The 26,030-nt window shown below is 42.5% G+C and overlaps 3 protein-coding genes across 5 annotated transcripts in view; 2 read left to right on the top strand and 1 right to left on the bottom strand.

The window, feature by feature from the left end:
• Positions 1-13,244, top strand: part of LOC310988234 (cyclin-dependent kinase 17-like) — a 35,881-nt gene extending 22,637 nt beyond the window's left edge. For 2 of the 3 annotated variants that reach the window (XM_083974755.1, XM_083974754.1), the window contains exons 4-15: positions 3,323-3,379; positions 3,491-3,605; positions 3,832-3,926; positions 4,074-4,136; positions 4,447-4,570; positions 5,085-5,205; positions 6,126-6,223; positions 6,345-6,450; positions 6,656-6,698; positions 6,804-6,894; positions 6,976-7,053; positions 8,585-13,244. In XM_083974755.1, the coding sequence (XP_083830881.1) occupies positions 3,323-3,379; positions 3,491-3,605; positions 3,832-3,926; positions 4,074-4,136; positions 4,447-4,570; positions 5,085-5,205; positions 6,126-6,223; positions 6,345-6,450; positions 6,656-6,698; positions 6,804-6,894; positions 6,976-7,053; positions 8,585-8,688 (1,095 nt within the window). In that variant the 3' untranslated portion in view covers positions 8,689-13,244. The remainder of the gene's footprint in view (positions 1-3,322; positions 3,380-3,490; positions 3,606-3,831; positions 3,927-4,073; positions 4,137-4,446; positions 4,571-5,084; positions 5,206-6,125; positions 6,224-6,344; positions 6,451-6,655; positions 6,699-6,803; positions 6,895-6,975; positions 7,054-8,584) is intronic. The other variant, XM_083974753.1, reaches the window with a different exon arrangement.
• Positions 13,245-14,114: 870 nt separating this feature from the next.
• Positions 14,115-16,246, bottom strand: parapinopsina (parapinopsin a; the record flags this gene model as incomplete). Its single annotated transcript, XM_083974603.1, has 5 exons — positions 14,115-14,255; positions 14,372-14,614; positions 14,715-14,952; positions 15,046-15,136; positions 15,925-16,246. 5 exons carry the CDS (start codon positions 16,244-16,246, stop codon positions 14,115-14,117), a joined length of 1,035 nt encoding a protein of 344 aa, XP_083830729.1.
• A 994-nt stretch (positions 16,247-17,240) lies between these two features.
• On the top strand, positions 17,241-25,543 carry ddx20 (DEAD (Asp-Glu-Ala-Asp) box polypeptide 20; the record flags this gene model as incomplete). The annotated part of the gene is made up of 11 exons (XM_083975049.1): positions 17,241-17,436; positions 18,901-18,995; positions 19,587-19,755; positions 19,852-19,966; positions 20,073-20,215; positions 21,284-21,422; positions 21,523-21,581; positions 22,191-22,273; positions 22,415-22,520; positions 23,312-23,413; positions 24,209-25,543. 11 exons carry the CDS (start codon positions 17,241-17,243, stop codon positions 25,444-25,446), a joined length of 2,445 nt encoding a protein of 814 aa, XP_083831175.1. The 3' UTR covers positions 25,447-25,543.
• Between the last annotated feature and the right edge of the window lie 487 nt (positions 25,544-26,030).

Here is a 26,030-nt window from a genome sequence, read left to right as displayed (position 1 = left end):
AGGGAAGATGCAGAGTGAGATAGGGATGACAAAAGGATAATATGGCACCAATATGGCACCAAGTGAAAGGGAGGCACGATTTTAAAAGTTATAGATAAACAAATAAGCGGCGGTAATTAAAAAAAAAAAAAAAAGACAAATGGCTGCTGAAGTGAAGGTTTGAGGCAGTCTGAGCTGGACTGCAGAGTGAATGTCGGAGGGCTGAATACAGCTGGGTCTTCTTTATAAGAGTGGAGTTCCAGCTTAAAAAGGACAGCATGTGTCTGAGCATAGTGATGTAATGGCGTTTCGGCCATCGTTGTGCTTGTCATCTGTTACCGTAACATAGGACATGTGTCCAGTGTGCCGTAACAGATCCGCACCTCCAGAGTGTGTATTTTGATCTTTGAATCGCATCCAATGTAATATAAGTGAAGTTATCAGTTTTCTCTCATGGCTCTTGTCCATCGATAGTCAATAATTCACAACAGTCCATTGAGATTCAGTGTCCGGTGTGCTGAGGAAAGAGATGTCATTTTATCTCAAACCACGTCACTTAATCGTGTTATGCAATGCTCAACGTGCAGTTTAGTAACTATTTTATTAGTACTTTGCTGCTCAGACCATATTATGCTGTTGTGAAGTGATTAAAGCTAAAAATTTCATAACCGAGCTCAAGTCTCGGCCTGTTCGCTCAGGTCAAACCCTGTCTGATGTTATCGGTGCGTTTTACATGAAAAATGTGGCACAGAACATGATGTTTATTGGTCCATTGATTGAGGCCCCAAGGACTGGCTACATCATGCTAATGAAAGGGCTCTTCTTTCCTCCCACCTCTCATTTCCTGCCACCTCTTTTCTTAGCAGAAGCCTGTCATTTTTCCTCTCCCACTCAATAACACGAATCCATGAATCCGTCCTCCTTCTCCCCTCCAACACAGAGAAACTGTAAAAATTAAATGTGGGGAATGGACTTTCCTCTCAATACACAGTCGATCCTGTCTCTTCAGACAGCTTTCTCCTCACATTTCTCACTGCTGCTGTCGATCCATCCATCTGTGTGTCCCCACCAGCTCCTGTGCAGGGCGCCGACAGAGCACACATTTTGTTTGGTTTTATGTTGCTTTAATTTTGTCACTAAAACTTGGTCTGACCTAGTTCTGCTGAGTAAGCTCACTGGAGCGTTGGGAATGAAATGAACCCGTTGCCATCGAAAGCATACGCAGGCGCGTGTGCACACACACACACACACACACACACACACACACACACACACACACACACACACACACACACACACACACACACACACACACACACACACACACTTTGAAAAAAGTACATAGACAGAGAGTGCAGTGGCACCCTGTAAGCAGAGAATGGGCTGGAGGTGGAGAGCTGGGCATTTCTTTGTTTCAGAGACGTTTCAAAAATGTGAGAGGCCACAGTTATATTTGCTGGAGGGGAGGTATGTGTGTGTTTTGTATGTTTTTTGAACGTTTGCGTGTTTGTGTCGCTGCGTATGCCTGCCTGAGTTTTTCTCACGAGACCGACTCCCCTGCCAAAAGAGCAGAACAGAGTCAGCAATAGCTCCTGACAGGCCCTGTCACAAAGAGATGGGAGCAGCATGTTTGTGTGTGTGTGTGTGTGTTTGCAGGGTTAGTGTGTTTACATTTGAACATAGGCTGTGTGTCTCATCACAAATATTCCTTTGCCCACAAGCACACACAGCCAAATACACACAATACTTTGCCAAGTGGACACACACACACACACACACACACACACACACACACACACACACACACACACACACACACACACACACACACACACACACACACACACACACACACACACACCACTGTATTAATTGACACATTTTATGCTCCTCCATAATTTTTTTCAACATTGACAGATACAAAAACAGATATTTGTTCTAACTCCATCAATAAGGTGTCTGGTAATCACAGTAATTGCAATTTGTGCACTCGCCATACACATAACACACACACACGGACACACACACTTGTTTCAGTATCAAAATGTGTGCGTCTTCTTATGTCCGAGCTTGTTGGCTTTTAGGCATGCCTTTAAAGAGATCACATGCTTCATCGGCTAACTTGGTCACTGGAGACCCTCCCCCTCATACATACATACACACATACATGTTCATAGCCGAGCACTGGCATGGCGCTCATGTCAGCGTCATGAGGGGGACGGGGCAGCGCTAGATTGAGAGAGATGGGTCGAGCCGGAGAGATGAACGCAGTTAAAACATGGCTGACAGAGATAGACAAATAAGTGAGGAAAAATGACAGAGCGAGGGAGAAACCCTGACAGGCCTATGGGTATCACAGCTTGACATAGCTACATCCATCTATAATTCATGACCTGGAAACCCGGGGACCACATACATTATACAGCTAAACCTTTATTAGCAGAATCCATGATTAATTCAGAATAATTATACCACGCACACGGATGTGAAGCGTTCCTGGAGAAATGTTTAAAATATAACACATAGTCCCCCTTTAAGTTGTCTGGAGTGGAAGAACTCACAACATGCTCAGCTCTAGCTCTGTTATACTGACTTCCTGTGGCCAAAAAATATATGTGCAGCTGACGATGATGTCACTGTGCGGCATTAAAGAGACACGAAGAAGTTGGCACTACGCAGGAATTAGTCACATGTCCCGGACAACAAACACCTTTTTCATACGCACTGAGACCGTGCTCATATGTGTCTCTATGTGCATATGATGCAGTCTGTGTGTTTGTGTGACCTAGTCCAAGGGATGACATAGAAATAATGTTTTTTCAGTGGGTTTTGTTTACTTGATGAAAAAATAAGCAGACATGTGTGTAAAATATCAAATACCTGTAAAAATGGTACAATCAGAAAGAGTTTTCACCATCCAGTCTGACTCATTCCATTTAAAAAGATGACAAAATACAAATGATTTTGGGATAATGGAAGTTTGATCAGTTCTAACACAGATCATGCATAATGTGTGGTATGAGAGTAGCAGAGATGCTTAGCAACATGCTCCAAGTGTTGGAGAAACTAAGCTAAATGTTTTAGCAACAGACAGACACGCACACACAGAATGACAAGGCCTGTTGACTCAGACCCCTGCAGTTGTAGGCCAAATGTCAGCAGCACTGGGACTGAAATCTGGACTAACAGTCTTGGCCCCGGGGATGTGATTCTAGAGATAGTTATCTTGCAGTAGCCAAGCTTGGACTATAATCAGTCTGTAGCCAAAATAAATAACTCTGTCCTTGTGATAAATGCACATTAATCATAACTTCCTCAACTGTTTTCTCCCTGTTGTCTATAGTCTGAAATCGGCTTTGGGAAACTTGAGACCTACATCAAACTTGACAAACTTGGAGAGGTGAGCTCATCAAAAAAAAAAAACATCTGAGCACAGACAATCTCCTCAAATACTCTGTTTTCTTTATTTCACAAATAAATTCACATGTACTCTATCCCTCTATCCCTGCAGGGAACCTATGCTACAGTGTTTAAGGGTCGAAGCAAGTTGACTGACAATTTAGTGGCTCTGAAAGAGATCCGTCTGGAGCACGAGGAGGGTGCACCCTGCACAGCGATCAGAGAAGGTACTGAACTGTTTAACAGGTTTAAATGATGTAATGTGACAGTAAACATCTCTCATGTCTTCACAGAACCACACCGTCAGGGGGTCTTGTAAGATTTTGACAATGTTTTTGGGACTGAGAGTCTCTGCTAATCTGCAGTGGCTTGTAGCTCCCCGGACTATGAGTTGTGTGATCATTTGTCACAATTTGTCTTTGCCTGACTGTCTCATGTGTCTCTGTCTTCCAGTGTCTCTACTGAAAGACTTGAAGCACGCCAATATTGTCACTCTCCATGACATTATCCACACTGACAAGTGCCTGACGCTCGTGTTTGAGTACTTGGTGAGTGAGAGCACTGTGCATGTTTATTGTGCGTGTGTTTTCAAAGGACATATGAAGGCATGTCTAAATGCTTTATCATTTTTCTTCCTTCCTTCCTTTCTTTCCCTCCCTCTCTCTCTCTTTTGTTCTCTCTTTCTCTCTCATCAGGAAAAAGACCTGAAGCAGTACATGGATGACTGTGGAAGCATCATGAGTGTTCACAATGTCAAGGTAATTCAAAGTAATACAAATGCTAGTGGTGGAGAAAGGCTGTTGAATGTACTTATATCTTCAACATGTACAGTATAAATCCAGATCCAGAACATTCTTCAGTTATCAATTCTGTCTTGTTTTGATTCATATTTGACATTGGCAGCTTGGTTCCTCATTGATAAATCTGAAATCTCTAAATCAATTTTTCCTCTTTGACCACTGTGCTGTAATAATGCTGACATAAATGGTCTGGTTATTTTACTACCGTGAGTCTAATATTATGAAGCTTATAATATGAGGTCATACAGTATTTTTCTCTTGTCTCCAGATCTTTCTGTTCCAGCTGTTACGAGGTCTGGCATACTGCCACAGAAGGAAAGTCCTCCACAGAGACTTAAAACCCCAGAACCTGCTCATCAATGAAAAAGGAGAGCTCAAACTGGCAGACTTCGGTAAATCACCATTTTTACTTGAATCCCTATATCATATCCTTTATCCTATATCCATATTCCTTCACTAACAACTGCAGTTTTCATAGCACACAGTGTTGAAACTGTCTAAGCTAAATGGAATGTGCAGTTGAAAATCTGCCTGTTATCATTTTTCTAACATAAAACATGTATGGGATGAATTTGAAAGCCTCACTAGTGTCTACTAGAGGCCATGTTGCTTCTCAGATAAGTGACCAACTACCCAACACTGCCCTCTCTTGGTTAAAATTAAACATGACTATTATACGCACTAAAGTATTAGTGTTTCCTTGCTGTGTACATTTCTAATTAATTCAGCAGTATATTCAAACTGAAACCATTTGCACATTTGAAACAATGTCCTGTAAGTCTTTAAAACTCAAACACAGTTGCGAATGAAACATACAAATAAAACACACTCATTATATGGTGTTCCAGTCATGCGGCAAAATATTTGTGTTATTAAGTCTCCCCTTTTTTTTATGTTTGAATTCAGGTTTGGCACGAGCCAAGTCTGTCCCTACAAAGACCTACTCAAATGAAGTTGTGACATTATGGTACCGACCTCCAGATGTGCTTCTAGGCTCCACTGAGTACTCTACCCCGATCGACATGTGGTGAGCAAACACACCTCAACAGAAAACGCACACTGTTTTAACACTAGTCTTTTTGTTACTTTTATGTGAATCCAAAATGATGTGAACTCCCCAACATTATCCCTTTTTTTTCTACCATCACTATGTCATTGTCAACATACTGTAGTTCACAGTTAAAGCAGATATCAGTGGAATGTTTTTGTTAATATAAGTCCTAAATAGTCCTATTTTCCGTCAGCAATCACTTACATGAAGTATTTCAGCCTAAACACGAGTCTCTCCGTCACTCTGCTCTGCTGTAACCCGAGGAGAAAATTTTCCTTGTGGGATACAAGTGTTATCCAATGAGGAGAGAGAACGGCATGAAGGGCTGTGTGTGCAGCCAAGGGATGCGTGTGAATGTGGTGACGTAGCACGAGGACCAATTGATGCCTGACAGGGGCGGGGGCTGCTAACTCATGGTGCGTTCAAAGAAACTCGTACTTTGTGTTTTTCCTTCCTGTGAAGTCATACCAGTTCGATCTGGTACGAGTTCACGGGTCGGAAGTTACGAGTGGCCGTTATAGGGAACTTTCACAGACAACAGGATGGTAAAAACACGAGCTACGGGTTACCTGGAACGCTACCAAGTCGTAGTTGTGACTTGAAGCTGTAACTTACGGTTTCAAAAGCCTGCCTTGAACGCAGCATTAGCCGAAACGGCCGTGAAGCTGATATCTGCTTTAACATGCAAAGATTAAACAATGAGCTGGCAGGATATTTGGGATGCAACTGCGCTTTCCTCTGGACTGAGATTAAGAAATGTTTTACACAGTTTTCACAACACATTTTTTCAGTCCTTGATCACTTTATACATTTATGATATGAACACTGTCGAGCTATACAGGATAGTCCAATTTTTAGGTCATGTACCATTGCACTTGTTCTGTCCCTGTGTCCAGGGGTGTGGGCTGTATCTTTTATGAGATGATCACAGGCAGACCTCTGTTCCCTGGATCGACTGTTGAGGATGAGCTTCACCTCATATTCCGCATCCTCGGTAAGACGGCGCCAGTGGAACGTGGATGAGCTTGTGCAGCGTTCATGTTTTTATGTTTGTGCGTGTGTATGTTTCCATGAGCACACATACTACATCAGCTGATCCTCTTTCTCCTCAACAGGTACACCCACAGAAGAAACTTGGCCCGGTATCACCACTAGTGAAGAGTTTAAGACCTACAACTTCCCCCGATACCACGCTGAACCCCTCGTCAACCACGCACCCAGGTGTGTAGATTGGATTGGTTGTAGACTGGGATGTTCCATTAGATGTAATAAGAGAAGATGCAGGATTGGTTACCAGGAAATGCATTTAATCAGGGACTGCAGTCAAGTATTTCCACCTCTTGTGAGATGGCAGCAACACCGCTACACTTAACTGACACTCCATTCTTCCTCTACATCACTTTCTCTTTTACTTTCTGTCACACAGAATAGACAACGATGGCCATGACTTGCTCTCAATGCTTCTACAGGTAAAAGAACATTACCGTATGCAGGTGTTTATTTTTTAGAAATTTAGATTTAATTTTGTGAAAAGGCTAACAACCCTGTCTCTATTCCCCCCTCTGTGTCTCTAGTTTGAGGCTAAGAAGCGTGTATCGGCTGAGGATGCTCTCAGACATTCATATTTTAGAAGTCTTGGAGAGCAGCTTCAAACACTGGCAGACAGTGAGTACATACAATCCGTTTTCTTGGACAGTGACACTGGTCAAACATACTTGTCTCACCAACCCTCCGTTTCTATTTTAGCTGCATCCATCTTCTCCGTAAAAGGCATTCAGCTCCAGAAAGATCCAGGAAAGAGATCCTCAGTCTACCCGGAGTCAAGTAAGTCCTCCTAGATAAAAAAAAAAAGAAGAATAGAGGGGAAAAAAGCAGGGAATGAGGAATTCCCAGTGGGAATATGATAGAGAATAGGTCCTGCTCCCTGTCCTCTTCCTCTTCTCTCGTTTTTTCTCTCTGTCTTTGCTTTATGTTGTCTCTCATGCCACTGTGTGGTCATACATGTCACACAGTTTCTCAGTCTCTCACCAGGTTCATATCTCCACTACATACAAATCCTGAACACAACAGCTACTGCAACACACTTTAAAAAGATAAGGAACCTTGACAAAAATGGTTCTGGCTGGTGATGTATTTAATTCCAAATATAGTTGCTTCTCCGCCAGGATATGATATTATTAGCCATGTTGCATGGATCTAGGGATTGCAGTGTCAGCCAGTTCACCGCTTTGGTCCAGACTAATACAAAGATTGCCATTAAATTTGACCCAGGCATTCAGTGCAGCCCAGACAGAATCCCCTCTAGCACCTCTATTCCTCTAATTTCCTCTAGCGCCTTCAAGGTGTTGACACTTCTGGCTTTCAGTGAAATATCTTGACAAGCAGGTGATAAATTGCTACAAAATCTGGGGCAGACACTCCTGTCCCAATTGTAATACCGGTAACTTAGTTGATCCCTTAACTTTTTATCTCATGCTCTATGCAGTTCCAACTTTTAATTTGTCCAATTCTTTGGTTTGTGATCAACAACCTGAAACAGTTATTACACTAATGTTCATAAGCCAATGCTAAAACGTTATAATAAGATGATGAACCTACTAGACAGCAGCATGTTTGTCAATATGACCATGGTGCCATGCTAGCATTAGCATTTAGCTAAATGAAACATGGTGCCTCACAAACCTGCTAGCATGGCAATAGACTGTAGTCTTGTTGTTTTAATAGCAACAGATTATACTCGACTTTCATAGACTTATGTCTTCATAAAGGCAGAGAATACATCATCATCCTGCCTGCCCCTTAGACCACATTATTTAGAAAGACAAAGTAAAGTACAAAAAGCTAAAGGTTCACAAAAAGTCAATTTTGCTGTATGTACTGTCATATTAAATTATGCAATTCTGGTTTGGTAATTTATAAATGTAACAACAGGATGTGGAAAGATGCTAATTTATTTTAAAGACTTAACAATAGACAGAAACCCCATCAGAACAAACAAACTAAGCACCAATGCCAAACACTGAGTTAGCATCCAGTGCCAGTGTAGCCGACACACTATTCATTAACTGTGCATGCCTGATGTGCCTTATTGACATTTGCTTAGATTTACTTTAGTGTTTCTGTGTTTATCACAGTCTCAGTCTGTGTGTGTGTCTCTCTCTTCCTGCTTCCACTGCCTCTTTGTCCTGTTCTGATGAACTGTCCCTTCTCTTTCTTGGTACCCACGCTCTCCTCTTTCGCAATGTTCATCTTTTCCTTAATCCTCTCTATCTCCCTTGTGTACCCAACTCCCAACTCCTCCGTAACACCTCAATATTCCCGACCTCCCCACCTTCTCCCCTTAAACCCTAAAAAGCGATGGCCCATAAGCTAGGCTCCGCACCCTCGCAGTACTTCCAGAGAGATGCAGCCAATCCCAGGGCTCAGAGTCACAATCTCTCCTCCACTTCCACTGGCTGAGTGGCCCCTACCGTTCTGGTAAATACGGTCTCTTTCATTCTGTCTGTCCTCTGTTCAGTTCCTCTTCTCCTGTTTTTCTGTTTGGCTGTTACCTGGCCTCTTTTTTTCGTTCTGTCCATCTGCACCCTGTCTTTGTTGAATTGGACTCGATGCTGTTGCATTTCTCTTCCCTCCTTGCATCCCCTGAACCAAAACAACATATTTTTTCACACCTTGTAAAGTTCATGCCCTTTTCTCTTTTGTTAATTCCTCGTCCTCTCCCCATTCTTGCTCCATCTAGTCTTCCCTCACATTTCAAGACCTGCACCCACAGGCATCATCTCAGCTTTCACTTACCTAATCCTCTTTCTCTCAGAGTGAGTCACTCCCAGTGTTTTATTTCAGGGATGAAAGGAGAAACATTATATTCATAATGGAAAAGAATGTGATCCAAGAATGGGGAGTCATGTGATTCTTTTCATTTGCAGTCCTCTTTAGGTTTCTCCAGCGAGAGATGTAGCCTTTTTGTGAAGTCTGTAAGTGAGGGTTTGGTTTAGTGTGTGTTTGCTTGGTTGTGTGTTATCGGCATGGATAAGGATGTTTGTTTTACACCAGTGTGTGACAGGTACTGGTAAGTATCATTCAGCTTCAGCAGCAGACAGACTGTTCACACGGTATCACAGGATATAAGCTTTGTTATGAATTTGTTTTCCTGGGTGTGATTATAGTAATGATACTGCAGCGACACTATATGGTCAAAAAGTACCTCTCCATACACTTGTGTACTTTTGTCTCTGAGTGAGATAACACTGTGCATCCAAATTTGTTTGTGGCATCAGTTTAGAATAATACCTTCTTGCACACAGGATATTATTTTAGGGGCAGTTCTTTTTTTTTAGATAGCTGAACACTAGAGAGACAACAGGAAATGATCGGTGGAGAGGAAGGTGTGGCATACAATTTTCCCCCTCATTATCTGGATTATTTTCTTTTGTATTCAGTGAAATATTTAGTCATGAGTTCCTGCATGTTATAAACCAACATGACAATCTACATGGTTCAGCCGATTTAGACTTGGTCTATGAAATACCCACCATGTGTAAGTTTGTTTTTGTAGAATGTAAAGTTTCCCCATATTGCAAAAAACCTCCATATTATCAGCAAAAATACTGATCACAGTTTTCTGTAATAGTGGGTTTCAGCTCTCTGTGCTTTTGGCCGTATAGTGTACAGTTAGTGCTGCCGGCATGGAGTGAAATTTTCAGGTTTGTGTGTGCGTGTGTGTACTCTATGTATGTGTGGCCAAATCACATCTAAACCTTAATTCACATCGCAATCTCTCTCTCTCTCTCTCTCTCTCTCTCTCTTTCTGTCTCTCTCTGTGTCTCTCTCTCAGCCCAGGGGAAGAGCAGGAGGCAGAGTGTGTTGTTTTAGTGCTGGCGGGGACGCTGAGGTGAGGAGGACAGTGACAGATGGAGCTGTCCTGTCAGACATACATTCACTGACCCTGCCACACACAAACTGAAGGAGCGACACACACACACGCACACACACACCCTGCCATATAGACACACTCATATACACATTGAAGAAGAAAACACAGAGACACACACACACATAGCAAAATGACAACAAAAACACACAGAACTAAGGCTGAAGAATACATACTTGATTTAAAAAAAAAAAAAAAAAAGAAGACTCAGTTGAACCTTAAAGACAGAAGATTTCAAAATGAGAGAAGTGTGTGATGGCTGGAAGAAAAGTGGGAGAGTGCAAGATTCTCCCTTCTGCTGCTACTGCTGCTGCCCAGAAGAGGGCAGCGTTTAGGACATGGGCTGACTCGGGATTTTGAACAGAACTTGCTGCATCAGTGAGCTGTGAGGAAGAAAGGAATGAAGATGGAGACGATTCAAAGGCAAAGAAAGAGAGAGGAGCCCTGTCGCTCTCTATTCTGATTTTCGTTTTTGTTCTGGACTTTTGTTGTACATAAAGAGACTCAGCTGTAGAACTCTGTTTTTTTTTTTCTCTTTTCTTTTCATAACACGCATCAGCCTGAATCCAAACTCTGAATTTTGCACCTCAGCCCTAGATACCTGGCCTAACCTCTTGACCCTTTACTACATGATCTTTAAAGGACCGGTGTGTAGGTTTTAGTGGCACATCGCAACCAACTGAATATCCCTTTCCAGGCATGTAGGAAAACCTGCAGTGGCCTTCAGGTAGTGTAAAAAAAAAAAAAAACATACATAGGAGCTCTCTCCAGAGCCAGTGTTTTGTTTGTCCATACTGGGCTTCTGTAGAAACATGGCAGTACTGTAGGCTACAACACTGCAGGCTCTGTGGAGGTGGAGCCAACTCTGTGGAATAGTATATTGCATTCCTGCCAAAAGATCCCTCTAAATCTTACACACTGGTCCTTTAAATGGAAAACACACACACACACACACACACACACACACACACACACACACACACACACACACACACACACACACACACACACACACACACACACACACACACGTATACACACACTTGAAAGTTAAGAGTGTGTAGATCATTGGAGTTTACAGAGATGAACCTTAGCACCTTATTGTCCTGTTGAGGTCAGGGTGGTCGTCATTACGTTACCTCATCAGTCACTCGAGCAGAGCAGGATGTATAGTACACACTAGATATTAAAGTGAAGAAGACCAAAAAATATATAAACAACAACTCACTACCCATAGGAAAATGGACAGATGTATTGGAAAACACTACAATTAAAGGCACTCTGCATTTCACAGACAGTAGTAGACAATAATGACTTGATTTGTCTCACACTCACATGCTGTAAAGAACACTACGCTGCAAGACGCTCCTGTTTCAGTACACAAGAAGGACAACATAGAAGGAGAGAGAGGTAAAGGGAAGTGTACAAATCCTCACCTGCTTATTCTTAGACACACCCCCTTCCTCTTTTTGCCTTCACTCAGAAGTCGTCTTGATTTGTTGTGTGCTGTATTAGGTGTTGATGTTGATAATCTCTTTGCACCTGACTTTACCTCTTTAGATCATGAGTAGACGAATCAACTACCCCACCCTCCCCTGCCCAACTCCATGTGCATTTATTTTTACTCTTTTTTTTTGTTCTTTTTTCTTTTTTTAATCTGTATATATGATCGTACTTTTTACTTGTCAGAAGCAATGATAATTCCAGGATGCTGTTCTCAGTCTTTACTGTGTTCCCACTGGAACAGTCGGCGACTGCCTGGGGACGTGTTGCACATTCCTTGAGCTCAGGACTTAATGCTAGTGTCGTTTTGTGGATGCTGTGAGGTACAGCCGGTCTTGTTTGCCTCCCCCAGTGGAGCAAGAGTATGTCGAACGTGGCTTGAAAACCCTTTGCAAACTGTATGTGAAGAAGAAGAATAATCATTTCCTAGCATCAACCTGTTCGTCCTCTGTGTTTGTTCATTCTCTGTTAGTTTGACCATAATGTTGCTGTTCAGAGACTACCTTAACTCATGTCTTTTCTCGTGATCTCTTCAAGCATGCTTCTGTACTAAACTCACAGAGTTTTCAGTTGGTATGTAAAATAGCTGCTGCTGGAAAAAGGAGTACCTCCAGTTGGTTTAGATTAAGCATGGGACATGATCGTATTACATGATTTCTTTCACACCAAACACCACGTTAACCTGTAATGGCTCCTCGGCGAGTCTGGAGACTGTACCTTAAAAAGACGACATCGATGACAACACACTATTCAGCAACAACGTGATGTGCTGCCGGCATTGGGACCAGATAGTTTGTACAACAAATCTGACTCAACCTCATGATATATATATATAGTACAGTAAAAACTGTTAGCCTGTCTAACTGGGCACTAATGGTTCTGAGTATTCAGCAGGACTCAACACACTCAGACACACTGTTGTTTCATGCTGTAATTGTTACAGGCTGCCAGAAACAACAGGACCAAAGTCTGTTCTTTAAGCAACAGGTGTTCAAGCACACAACAGTTTGACACACCATTCAGTTGACATGTCAACATGTACTGTATCTATGAGATGGCTAGACGGTGTAGATTTCAGTCTCCTACTCCTCAGGCACCGACCTCGGGTCACTTCTGTAGCCTTTTCTCAAAACTGATTCAGAGAAGGCGAAGTGATCCCTCATCTGTGCCTGTCAGAAGGACTACTTATTTACCCAGAGTGTGACAGTATGTAGCATGTACATAGATGATCCCTCACTCTGTATATACAAAAGTGTACAGGTTTGATACAGCTATTCACATTCTGGCTTTTTTTTTCTTCGTTTTTGCTTTTCTTTAATGAAAGTCATAGCAATATTTCTGTAATCAATAAAAAGCCAAGGTAATAGGATGAGTATGATTTCATTTGTGTTTATTTAGAGAGGGGAAATGACTGTGAATGATCAAACTGTGAGACTGATGACAGGTTTATTTTGTTTTTTGCTGATTTAACATGCTGGATCCAAAAGGCTGGAGTGAAGTATCGTGTTGCAAAGGAGTATAACACACTGATCATTTTGATTTTTATCAATGAAAGCCATAAAGATCATATAAAGGTGACAAAAGTCCGACTGTGTGTGATGGGTTTGTACCATGCTTGAGCACAGACCTTAAAAAGCAAAGGGGATGTATACACCTAATAAAAAATAAAAATCATGTAAGTACTTTTTTCTCTTGTCATGAAGCCTTTGAAAATATATCACTATGATGTGTGACATATAGGGACAGAAGAAATATTTATTTATACAAAAAGCACATTCAAAGATCTGTCAAATTTGGCTTTACATCGAACTTGAATTTAGGAAATTCATCTGCAATTACAGATTTTTTTTTTTTTTTTTTTGCCTCAGCTGTGTGTAAGCCTCTTAACCCAAGTAATCCAGCCACTGACTAAAGTTCCCAAGGAAAAGAAGATTAGTTTGCTTCCTTCATGTTGATGTTTTTAAAGTGTCCATCAACAGAACAAATATGTTGATGCGCATCATTAATTTTAGAAAAGTGTAAGTGGTTTCTTGAGTTTATAATTAACATAACAAAGAGCTGTCTGTATAAATCTTAAATCTTGACAAACTGTGAATGTGACACATAATCCTCAAAATGATTCATTCATTATTAATGACATTCATGACAGTGAACAAGACCAAGAGAGGGGCTGTGTTTATTCTTCATAAAGACATACAAAGCTGTGACAATTTCAAAATGACAAGTCTGAACACATGTCATTGCATGTGACGATGGCTTCACTCTTATATAGCTGCATTATTTTTTTAACTGGACCTTAGAGAATGTGTAACATCCATCATTCATAGTGTCGATACAGTTTTGTAATACGTAGATGTCCTTGTAGTTCAGTGCAAAGGGGATCCGTTAATGGCTGAAGGTAGTTCAGAAGATGTGCTGCCATGGAAGAAAGACTTGGTGTTCATTAACACTTTTATTCTTTTAAAGACTGTCTGGGTGAGACTTTTGGGCCCTTGCTGAGAGTGACAATAGTGCTCTCACCCTCAGACACCTGTGTGTCTGAGGCCCACGGGTTCCATCCACACAGGACGAATGGAACAGCGTATCCTCGAAACTGGAAGCAAACACATACAGCATGGTAAATACAGGGAAATGAAAGTGTTTAATTACATACGTCCTTTTTCTCTCTCTTTGTATTTGTGATTATAGATGCGCATGATGAAGAAATACCTGTCTGTTCATGAAAACATATATGATGGGGTTGTAGAGAGTGCTGCTTTTAGCCAAATAAACAGGAATAGTGGCGATAACAGGGTTAATATATAGACTGGAGTCTATGATGACAGCCAAGGCCATGGCAGCATATGGCAGCCAGGTGACAAGGAAGGCCAACACCATCATCACCACCATACGTGCCACCTGCGCCTCCACGCGGCTTGTGCTGCCAGCTTCAGATACCTGCAGCTTGGTTACCTATGACATCAAGGTACAGGCAAGAACATTGTATTATGATATCAATACAGTCAACAAAAATATATTGTATGACCACCCCCCGTATGTGTGAATTGCTCACCTGACGAAGTGTCCACAAGAGCTGCAAGTAGGATACCATGATGATGGAGAAAGGCACAGCAAAGCAAACACTGAAGTAAATGATGATGTAGGACATGTTCCCAGCATCCCGGCTGTACCAGTTAGGGGCACATGAAGTTTTTACTCCCTCAAGCTCATAACTGCCCCATCCGAACAGAGGTGGGGTGTTCCACAAGAATGACCACAGCCAGGACAGCACCACTCCAGCAACGGCATGTCTGAGGACAACAGAGATGGTGTGTGATTCATTCTGGTGGAACAAGCTCTGTAACTTCTGTGTGTGATGCATTCAAGTGATATCCTATTCCTACCTGGTCTGGAAGAGAACAGCACCCATAGGATAACACACCACTATGTAACGCTCAACAGCAATAACTGCTATTGTACAGAGACTTGCTATACCTGGAAGAAGAAATGGATTTTTGTCAAAACAAATAAATAGAAATTTAGTGGCAGGAAGTAAATACACTCAACCATGCTACTGAGTACAATATTATTATATTTTTGTCCATTTTATGCCATTTTAACACTTCTACTCCACTAAGATTTAGTGGGAAATATTGTTCTTTTTCTTCACTGCCTCAATTCGTACTGTACTTTGATGAAGATTTTCAAATGGCTTGATTTAAATAACTGTTTGAGGTCTAGACAAGAATTACTACCAATTAATCCAGTTGCAGTATACATCCAATTCAAGGAAATTGAGTCAAATTCATCTAATTTTGTTAAATTAAACTGGCCATGAAAGCAGGTGCTAAGGTTAAATGTTGCTAATAGTTTAGCCTTTTATGAACCACGGGCAAAGGTTCATAGCTACAGCTGTGTTGTTGTGTTGCATGCATTATGAAGCACATGCATCAGCCCAAGAAAGGAGATCTGCAGGCCTGAAACTAATGAAATGAAAAATAAATATAATTGTCTAAATTAATAAAATAGCATTAAAATAATGTGTTAAATCTATTATGTGCACCATTTGACATTATGCTTGTGAATGCAGTATCTTTAGTGTTACTTTACTAATAATGCATCAATACATAGTGCATTATACAGTAGCCTACTAAGCAAAGGATTTACAGACCTGCTTCTTTCACCACTTCTACCACTGTGCAAGTTGAATCATATCAAGTTGTAGGCTATGTAAAACTTTAACATGCAAACTACCAATGCAGATTAGCTCCGAATTTGCTCACCAAAGAAGGCAACAGCAAAACCCTCTAGCACGCAGCCCACACGTCCCAGGCTGAAGTATCCCATGGCACTGGTCACTGTGGTGGGCACACCTCCAAACAGAGCACAGCCCAGGTCACATATGGCCAGGTTAACCAGGGCATAGCTGAGTGGCTGCCTCAGCTGCCTGTGCCTCACTGTGACCACAATCACCAGGAGATTGAGGATGATCCCCCCTGCAGAAAACACACCCATGATAATGGCCAGTATAGTGTAGCCAGTCTGTGAGAGCAGCTCTGTGTTGTGAGACGATGAGGAGTTTCCTTGGAGGGCGGCGGTCTCCATTTTGCTCAGTGGATTGCAGCGTGGATCCCACAGAGATGCCGCAAACTACCTCCCCAGAAGAAAAACTGTGTCAGAAGTCCATGAACAGTTCAAAACAAATCCACCTCAAGCTCAAATGTCCACAGGGAAGAACAACTGCTTCACAAAATTGTGCAAAACAAGAGCCAAAGGTAAAATAGGCAGGTGCTTCTCTACAGGTTCTGCCTATTTGCTCTGCTGGTGCTAAAAGAGAAGATGGAGATTGAGCTCTCTTAATAAGCCAAGTGAAAGGGGAGAGACTGTGGATCATGACATTTAATTCTTGGAAACCAAATCCAAAAATCCGGATTTCGAAGACAATAATTCTGTCTAATCTGACTGCACTTTCCACGATTGCTTAGTTCAAAGCTGCCACTGAGTAATGAGGCATGGACATGAGGCATTCATTAACACAACTAATGCAGTGCAACACTGTCAACTTTCACCCACAGAGCACTTCTCAATTACAAACTGAAAACAATATATCGATCTGACACTGCTCAGACTGTCACGTTTTTTCTTGTGAAGCTAAGAAAATAATGTTGAAATAGCCTAATCACGCTTCTGTATCTGAGTATCGTTTTGATATCCTAATTTCATAACCTTGGATACATGTATATATGCACCATTTTGATGTGAATATTTTGTTTTTATGTTTAGGAAATGTGTTAACAACCACAATGTGATGCATGTAGACATATGAAAACAAATAGCCTCTGTATTTTGCTGATATGTTAAAAGCTTTTGGGGGGCTTTTACATGTCTGCAGGGTCTGTAATCATAATCCTAGTGATCCTCTTTGGTTGCAGCCAGGAGAAGGAAAGGGAGCAATTTCAATCTTTCCATTTAGTTGTATTCACAGCTCTGCAGTCCCCCTCCTGGTCACTAGAGGGCGGTAGAGGCGCAGGTCTGCAGCAGCAGCATCACGACGCCTTCAACCGGCTGCACGCTCCGGTTGTAAACACACTCAGCCAACATGGCGTCCTCCGTGAGACGCGCAGCCCACGATATAGAGACCAGAAAGCGCACCGACGATGTTATTTTGTCGGATGGGATCGACTTCGGCTCGCTGCTGCTTTCTCAGCCCGTCCTGGAGGGACTGTCCGCCGCAGGGTTTCAGAAACCCTCCCCGATCCAGCTCAAAGCCATCCCGCTGGGCCGCTGCGGACTCGGTGGGTTCAGAGCTACAGTACAGTGTGGACCACTCCGCGGTTTTTTATTTTATTTTCAAATTTAGGATTACACAGCGGCACATCATCAGTGTCAATATATTATAGCACATAATAACAGAGAGAGAGAGAGACCTTTATGCTGCATGTGTGGAACTTGTCTCTTAAACCCATGTATTAATGTGATCCACCTCTTTAATCCCACATCACCTTGACTGACTCATGCAGAGCTGGAAATGCCATCGTTTTCGTTTTAATTTTATTGCATAGACTGGTGACCAAAATTATCAGAACACTTGGCATATTTAGGAAGTTTCAGTTGTTGTTGTTGGATTGGCCATTAGGGTAATCATCATTATAGGCCTACTCTATAAACCATAGAATAGAGCCATCATAAGAAGATTTAGGTAATTTTCCTGAAAAGTCCGGACCCATCGATCATCAATTTTGGGAAAGTTGGAAAAATAAACTGGATAGCTCTATTATACATTTAAAGGAAAACCTTTGGCTTGAGTATCAGAAGGCATGCGATAACATTAGTGTTGAAGTTCTCAGGAAATATATTGACAGTATGGCAGAGAAATGTGCTGCTGTAGGCTGTTCTAATAATTTTGGCCACCACTGTATGTCCTGTATAATGTCAAAGAGTCGGTTGACAATTAGACATCTCACCCCTTATTACCCCAGCTCCCTCCATGTCTCCTAATTTTGGTTTTAATTTTGTTGAGAAACATCCACTGTCTGATTTCTGCCACCACCACCAGAATGCGATCAGATGTAGGCTAGTTTCTGGTGCAATAATTTCCCATGAACAGCCTCCATGATAATCTATATAATCCACAGAACATGGTGTCAGTGTTTTTTTGTCCAAGTAGCTATTTTCAGCAGAACAAACTTCCAGTCAAAATGACAGCGGCATCATGGGGATCCCTTTGATTGTGTCTTTATAACTAAACTATATTATCTTTCACATTACAATTTCATTATTTAGCTTGCAGAATTACTTAATTTGCTATTTTTGGGGTGTCATATAGAACAATGTGGCTAAAATAATGACCATAAATGATAATTACTTATATATAAGTATACTACATGCATGTGTAAAATAATTCTTTGATGAACAGAAATTGTGATTGTGTTTGTAACTGCCTTACAGATACCCCCACATCCCCACATCCAGATGAAGTTATTTATTCCAACGGTTATTGTTTCTTGCAGGATGTCTGTGTTGTGCAGAAGCTCTGGCCTGCAGCTGTGAGGCAGAGAGCCGTTAGTGTACTTGAAGTGAACGCACATAAATGGTCATAGGAAAAAACTGTGGATAGGAGGCACTTGAGGCAGCAGGGTGGGCACTCTAGTCACAAAGCATCAATATTAATCAAGTGTAATTAGCTGAGGAAGTCGAAATTGTGATCACGATTTTCCTGACAAATTGCTCAGCCTTTCATTGTCCATCTGCTGTTTCAGATTTGATTGTACAGGCCAAGTCTGGCACAGGAAAGACATGTGTGTTCTGCACTATCGCCCTGGACTCTCTGGTCCTGGAGAATCCTGCAACTCAGGTGAGCACTTTTACTCCACAGTGGAAAACAAGATTTTATTTTTTAATAATTTTCCCCTTTGTAGCTATATGTGCATGTATGTGTGTGTGTGTTCCTTTAGAGATGTGGATACTTGGAGTTTGAGATCAACTCTACTATACTGTTTGTATGTTAGATTACAAATATAAAAAATAAGTTCCCAGTATTTAAATCTCACTGACGGATGCACTTTTTCAAGTAATAAGTAATTAAACTGAGGGGAAAACAAAAGTTTTATTTTGTAGATTACCACGACCCGTTATTACCAACAGCAGGTGGTCATGAGGCTCAGTAATCACTTTGGTTTTGGGGGTGTAAATCTGCTGAGTTTAAGATGCTTAGTGTCAGAGGTATAGATGAAAAAGGACAGTAATTGATAAAGGAGACACATATGTGGCTTTGTTGATGAACTGTCTACATTCTGGTGCACTGTCTTTCTTCTTATTAGCCATAGGGTCTTACTGAATAGGGACCACTCACCTGTCCAGATCTAATCTGCTCCCAATCAAATGTAAGTGGTTGTTGACTTCTAACTTTCTTCACAAACAACCCCTTTTTTTTTTCCTCCTGCAGGTTCTCGTCTTGGCTCCTACACGTGAGATAGCGGTGCAGATCCACTCAGTGGTCATGGCCATAGGCTGTGCTCTGGAGGGCCTGGAGTGCCATGTTTTCATCGGGGGCAGGCCAGTGAGTCAGGACAAACACCACCTGAAGAAGTGCCACGTAGCTGTGGGCTCCCCTGGTAAGAGGCCGGTGGAATATTAATAAAGAGCTGCAACCTGTTCATGTAATCGTCTCATACCTGTGTGCTGGAACTGTCCCTGGTTTTGTTTCTCAGGTCGTATCAAGCAGCTCATCGAGTTGGGCATGTTGTCCACCGCCAGCATCCGACTCTTTGTCCTGGATGAGGCAGACAAGCTGCTGGAAGAGGGCAGCTTCCAGGAGCAGATAAAGTAAGATTTAGAAAGTAATAATAATAATGATTATGAAATATAACAGACAGATTGTTCTAATAGAAATACTGCACATTTACAAACTCTCCAATCTGCTCCTCCTCAGCTGGATCTTCTCCTCCCTTCCTGTGAACAAACAGATGCTTGCGCTCTCTGCCACCTACCCAGAATCCCTTGCGCAGCACCTTACCCGCTACATGAGAGAGCCCACCTTTGTTAGACTCAATCCCAGTGACATGGGCCTCAAAGGTAAGACCCTGTGTTTAAAGAGACCCCGAGAAGTTTGCTTTCGGTTATCAAAGAGTCTCATATTAATGTGAATGAATCTACGTTACCCACACTTGTTAATGGGTCCATTTTCGATAAATATATCGTTTTGTCTTTATAGTTATTTTGATATTATTTAGTGTTCGACTCGCCCAGCATTTCCTAGTTTCGGTTTCCTGGACGCTGCCCCGCGGGTCATGGGAATAATGCAGCCGTATTACTAGTTGGCATCGTTTATGGTCGGAACTACGATGGTATCTGATCGTCTTCGAACCTCCGACTTTTGTTCTTGATTAATGAAAACATTCTTGGCAAATGCTTTCGCTTTCGTCTGTCTTGCGCTGGTCCAAGAATTCCACCATGCGCGGGGAGGCTCATGGGAAATGTAGTGTGAAAACACTTTGCTTTCCGAAAGTCCTCGTAGTCCCTTTAACACAATACTGCAAAAAGCTCAGGGGAAAGGTGAAAGTCTCCCTTGTATTAGGCAAAGTCCCAAATCTAATAATTAACATATTTACAATTACCTACTGTGGGCTGCTGTAAATGTGAATGCGCTCACACCACATTAGGAGGTGGTGTGAGCCACATGTGGCCCCACCTTCTCAACAGTGTGTGTCCTGACCACATCTGCTGACTCCACAGTCTGAGCACGGCCAGAGTCTCCGCCAAATGAGACCGCACTGATGGGATAATATAGTTTGTGCTGTGACATGTATTCAGGGCTTGTTTCCTGGCTGAAAATGTCATCTCCTCCCGAGGGTGTGAGGTGTCTGACAGTAAACAAAGAGCAACATAAGGCCTGCAGTGAAAACATTCATCTCTTTGACAGAATCAAATTTAGGCTTTCTGTTTACGTTCACGTTTTTTTGTTTTGTTTGGTCAGTATGCACAGAATGAACAGTGGAAAATGGCTTCATCTGAGATTTAACAAAATGAGATTTGACATTCATAAATATGTCTGCGGCTGTGTTTACTCAACAGTCAAAGTTACAGGAATTAATATTCTCCTCTCTCTCTCTGTGTGTGTGATCCTTGTGTGCCCCCTGCCAGGTCTGAAGCAGTATTACAAGCTGGTGCAGTCCCATCCGTTACCTCACAGGGTTTTCGAGGAGAAGGTGCAACACTTGCTCGAGCTTTTCAGTAAAATCCCGTTCAACCAGGCCCTGGTGTTTTCCAACCTACACACAAGGTAACACATCATTTCACTGCTCTCCCTCATCCTCATAGGTGCGCTGTTGTGCGTATCAGCAAATGAAACAGTTTCATTCATGTTGGATTTGCTCCCACAGGGCTCAGCACCTGGCAGACATCCTGTCCTCCAAAGGCTTACCTGCTGTTTGTATCTCAGGTGAGGTGGGCCTTTGAAAACCAGGGATATTTGTGTGACATGGTAATGGTAAAAATTGATAATTGATTAATAATTTAGGTGATTAAAAAACACGCACAACAGTATTTGGACTATTATATTTGAGTAGTTTTTGACTGTTAGTGCAAAACTGCATATTTACATATACATATATTTGACATCGCTTTTGATATCTCGGACTTATAAATCTACAGTTGGAGAAAATAATTAACTGAAATACACAATTGCTGTGAATTTGAGTGGCAACTAACTAGTGTTGTCATTTTTGCTTCATCTGAGGACTATTTTCTGGATTTTATTGGTTGTTAATTAAGTCCAAAACAACAAACCCAGGAGATAATTTAGTTTATCATATGAGACAAAAAAAAATCTTAATTGAAAAGCTGGGAAAAGATAATATTTGGCATTTGACAATCAAATTATACATTTTTTACTCTGCCATTTTATTGTTGATCAAAAGTTTCAGCTCTTGAATTCTTCTCTTTTTGTGAAAGAGGGAGCATACATAGGGTTTGTGTTGCTGGCTGTCTCTTTGCAGAGTAGATTTCAGTTGATCAGATTTCATGTGACAGTGTGTGATGACCTGTTCAGGTGGCCTGACTCAGGACCAGAGGCTGGAGGCGATGTCAAAGCTGAAGCAGTACCAGTGCAGGGTGCTCATCTCCACTGACCTGGTGAGACACACACATCTTTCATCACCGCACTTTCCATATGTCTCCCGTCACTTGTGTTCTTCTTTTCTTCTTGTATGAAATCTTGCAGTCTTGGGTTCGTCATCTCATTTTCTCTCTTTTCTCTTTTTTATTCCTGTCAAGACTTCCAGAGGTATAGATGCAGACAAAGTCAACTTGGTGATAAACCTGGATGTGCCACAGGACTGGGAGACCTACATGCACAGAATTGGACGCGCGGGACGCTTTGGTGAGTCTCTGATTCGGTTTTGATGAGAGCGGGAGACGGAAATCAGCAGCGACAGTGTTATATGATGTTCAGCATTTCCACCTTTTCACACAACCCCCCCCTCCCCGGTCAGGAAGCGCAGGTGGCTGATGATGACAGTGTGCGGGAGGAGGAGAGGGTGTCTGCACTGCAGTGAGGTTGCCTCATTATTGCAGAGTCTGTCCTCTGCTTGGATCACATTTTGGAGGAGACGACATGTTGTTGTCTGTTGGACACTTTCGCCCACCAACTTGACTGAAAACCAAAACTAAAATAGCTTCAGGGTGATGATGACTAAGAGTTAAAAGGAGAGAAGAAGCAGCTTCATCTTGCTGTATTCACTCCTATCCTTTGAGATCGTGTACGAACAGACAAAAATCCAGTTCGGTGTTACAGTCCCATTGCTCCTCTGGTGCTGTAATACTCGTAGCAACAGTTTCCTTCACCTGTTCTCTTGCTCTGCATTAGATTAGATTTGCCTCATTAATTTCCTCTTCGTCTCAGAGTGGAACAGCATCTTTGAGAATTAGCTTTTCTCTCAGGGATCAGCAGGTCTGACCCTTCTCATTAGGTCAATAGGTTCCTAATCATGTGCATTTAATTATAATTATCTTGACTGAACTTGTGTTGTCTTGAAAACTGAAGGTAATTCAATCTTGGCATGTGTACTATGTGTGTGTGTGTGTGTGCACCTGTCACACAACTCACACTCCCTCCCTTACCCCCGCCTGCTGTGTGAATAGGTTCTCATCAGGATTACATTTTGTTTGTAGGCACTCAGGGGCTGGCTGTGACCTACTGTTGCCATGGTGAGGAGGAGAACAAGATGATGGCTATTGCTCAAAAGTGCGGCCTGATCCTGTCCGTACTGCCATGTAAGTGCAGTCAGAGTTTTTACATGCAGCACATGTCATTTTTTCTATTTATAAGAAAGTCTTTAGTTTTTCTGTTAAAGGGCCACGAGCTGCTCAGAGCTACGCCATCAGTGTGTGAATGTGTGTGTGAATGGGTGAATGCGATGTATGTACTATAAAGCGCTTTGGGTATCGTTCAGGTATAGTTAAAGCGCTATATAAATACAGACCATTTACCATTTACGCTACGGAGGCTAATGGGATTTCTTGGTTTCCCTCATCAAACTAATCAAATACACAATCCAACAACTCCAAAACGCTCTGGTGGAAAAGTTGTGACCTGCACATTCACCACGCTATGAGATAATAATAGAACATTTTGAGACAGAGTTGTTTTCGAGGCAAATGCAGAGACTGCTTGCCGAAAAACTGACCCTGACGGGAACGCGCATCAGCGGTTTTGCATGAATTTACCTCGAAAACAACTCTGTCTCGTAACGTTGCGTTATTATCTCATAGCGTGGTGAATGTGCAGGCCACAACTTGTCCACCAGAGCGTTGTGGAGTTGTTGGATTGTGTATTTGATGAGTTTGATGAGGGGAACCAAGAAATCCCACTAGCCCCCGTAGCGTAGCTCTGAGCAGTTTGCGGCTCTGCTCCGCCATTCTAAAAATAGCTTACACCGAAAAATAAAGGTAACGCACCTACTGCTATGACTATAGGGATTATGGCAATGGGCCAATTTTTCAAAATGTTGAACTATCCCTTTAATATGGGAAAGTAGTTCCAGTCTCATCCGTCCTCTGTCTCTCCAGCCACCATAGAGCCCGGGCTGATGGACGAGGCGTGTGATTGGGACGTCTGCACCGAGGCGTCCACTCCCAGCTCGTTGCCCCAGCTTGTCTCCAGATCAGAGAAGAAGAGGCGCGACAAGGTTAAAGCGCCTTCATCTGCTGATGCGCCCATCGCAGACCGAGCTACAGAGCGCAGTGAACCAACAAGGCCAGAAAAGACCTATCCAACACCCAGGCGTGGAGGACATGGTGACGGGAACGCTAGGAAAGGATCTCCTCCTCCTCCTCCTCCTCCTCTTTCTCTTTCTCCTCCTCCTACTCAGGCGGCGCAGACTCGAAAACAGCTGCAGGACGCGCTACCGAAGATCCCTCCCCTCAGCTCGTTCAAGAGTCCCAGGTCAAGATTTATGACCTTCGAGGAAGCTGAGCAGGACTTCCACAGCTTCATTACCACAGGGTTGGGGAGAACGGTGGAGGTCATCAGGGAGTTCAAAGGTCGGGAGGAGGGCGGCCCCGGCGACCAGAACGAGCACAGGGAGTCTGTCACACTTTATGATGATGAAGCTCCAAGTTTAACACAAACTAGAGTCCGCTACGCAGCGAAGCGTTCACCTCCAAGGTCAGTTTCTGTTTCAAGCTCCCAGTCGGACATGGAAGAGGAGCAGCAGCAGGATAATGAGACAGTGGGAAGTTCAAATCCCACCAGAGGAGGTGAATACAGAGCAGTGATGCAATCTCAGACTGATGCTAGAAACACACCAACTGTGTCCAAGCTCAAATCAAATCCAAAAGCTTATCCCACTTCTGCACCCAAAATATATCACCAGACAACTGGTGCATCAAATGGGAGAGATTTGTCTCAGCCTGAGAGCTATGATCCGACGCCTGGTGCACATTCAAACAGGGAAACCAATCAAGCCGCTCCGGCGCAGACTGGCAGAAATGAATCAAGAAAGATGAAAGAAGAGATTAGGAAACGGAGCAAAAAGCTCTCAGAAAAGATGGATAGAGAGCGAAAGAGGGACAGGGACCAACAGGAACAGGATGAAGAAGAAGAAGAAGAGGAGGATGAGGATGAGGAGGAGGAGCGCAGTGCTGAAATTTACTGGAGAGCCTGCTACAGAGCCTGGAACGATTACTACGCCTCCATGTCTCCTTTTCAAGAGCGAGGCTACCAGAGCCACTACAGCGTGGCTCACAACTGGATGGCAGCCTACCGTATGAACGCCGTCTACGTGGAGGAACTCCTGAAACACTGACTCATCTACGTCTGTCTATCTAGATCTGTCTAGTTTGTTTTCTTGTGAGACAAATCTCTAAAATGAAATGGGACAACACACATCACTTGTGTTTTGTTTTGAGTGTGTACTTTTTTTTGTACATGTTATTTTTCTAATAAATTACCAGTACGCAGCATGAATTTCAAAACAAAAACCCTTTTTTCTGTTGCTTTCAGCCTCACACAATAACAACGTTAAGTATACACAACCAACCAAGTGTTTATAGAAGGTGAAGAGGGTGGGGGGTCTGTGCAATTCACTGTATGTACTCTCTTCAGCAAGGTCAGACAACTCCACATACCCTCTGATTACAGCCTAATCAGCCGCTACCTACCATTCACCCAATCAGTGCCAGGCAACACAAAAGGCAAACACCCTTGAATAAATTAATTTAAACCACAGGTCCACTTCAGCTTTTTTTTTTTTCCCTTTAAACCATCTGTAGCATTTTATGCCACCAATTCAAATCATCATTATGCAGCAGTAGAGATGAACTCTCTCTATGAGCTGCTGCACACTGATGTGGACTGGAGTCAAGAGATAGTTTGTAAGATTGAGAAGAG

This window comes from Trachurus trachurus, assembly GCF_905171665.1.
Source record: "Trachurus trachurus genome assembly, chromosome: 7".
NCBI lineage: Eukaryota > Metazoa > Chordata > Actinopteri > Carangiformes > Carangidae > Trachurus > Trachurus trachurus.
This window is presented reverse-complemented; position numbering and strand designations above follow the sequence as displayed.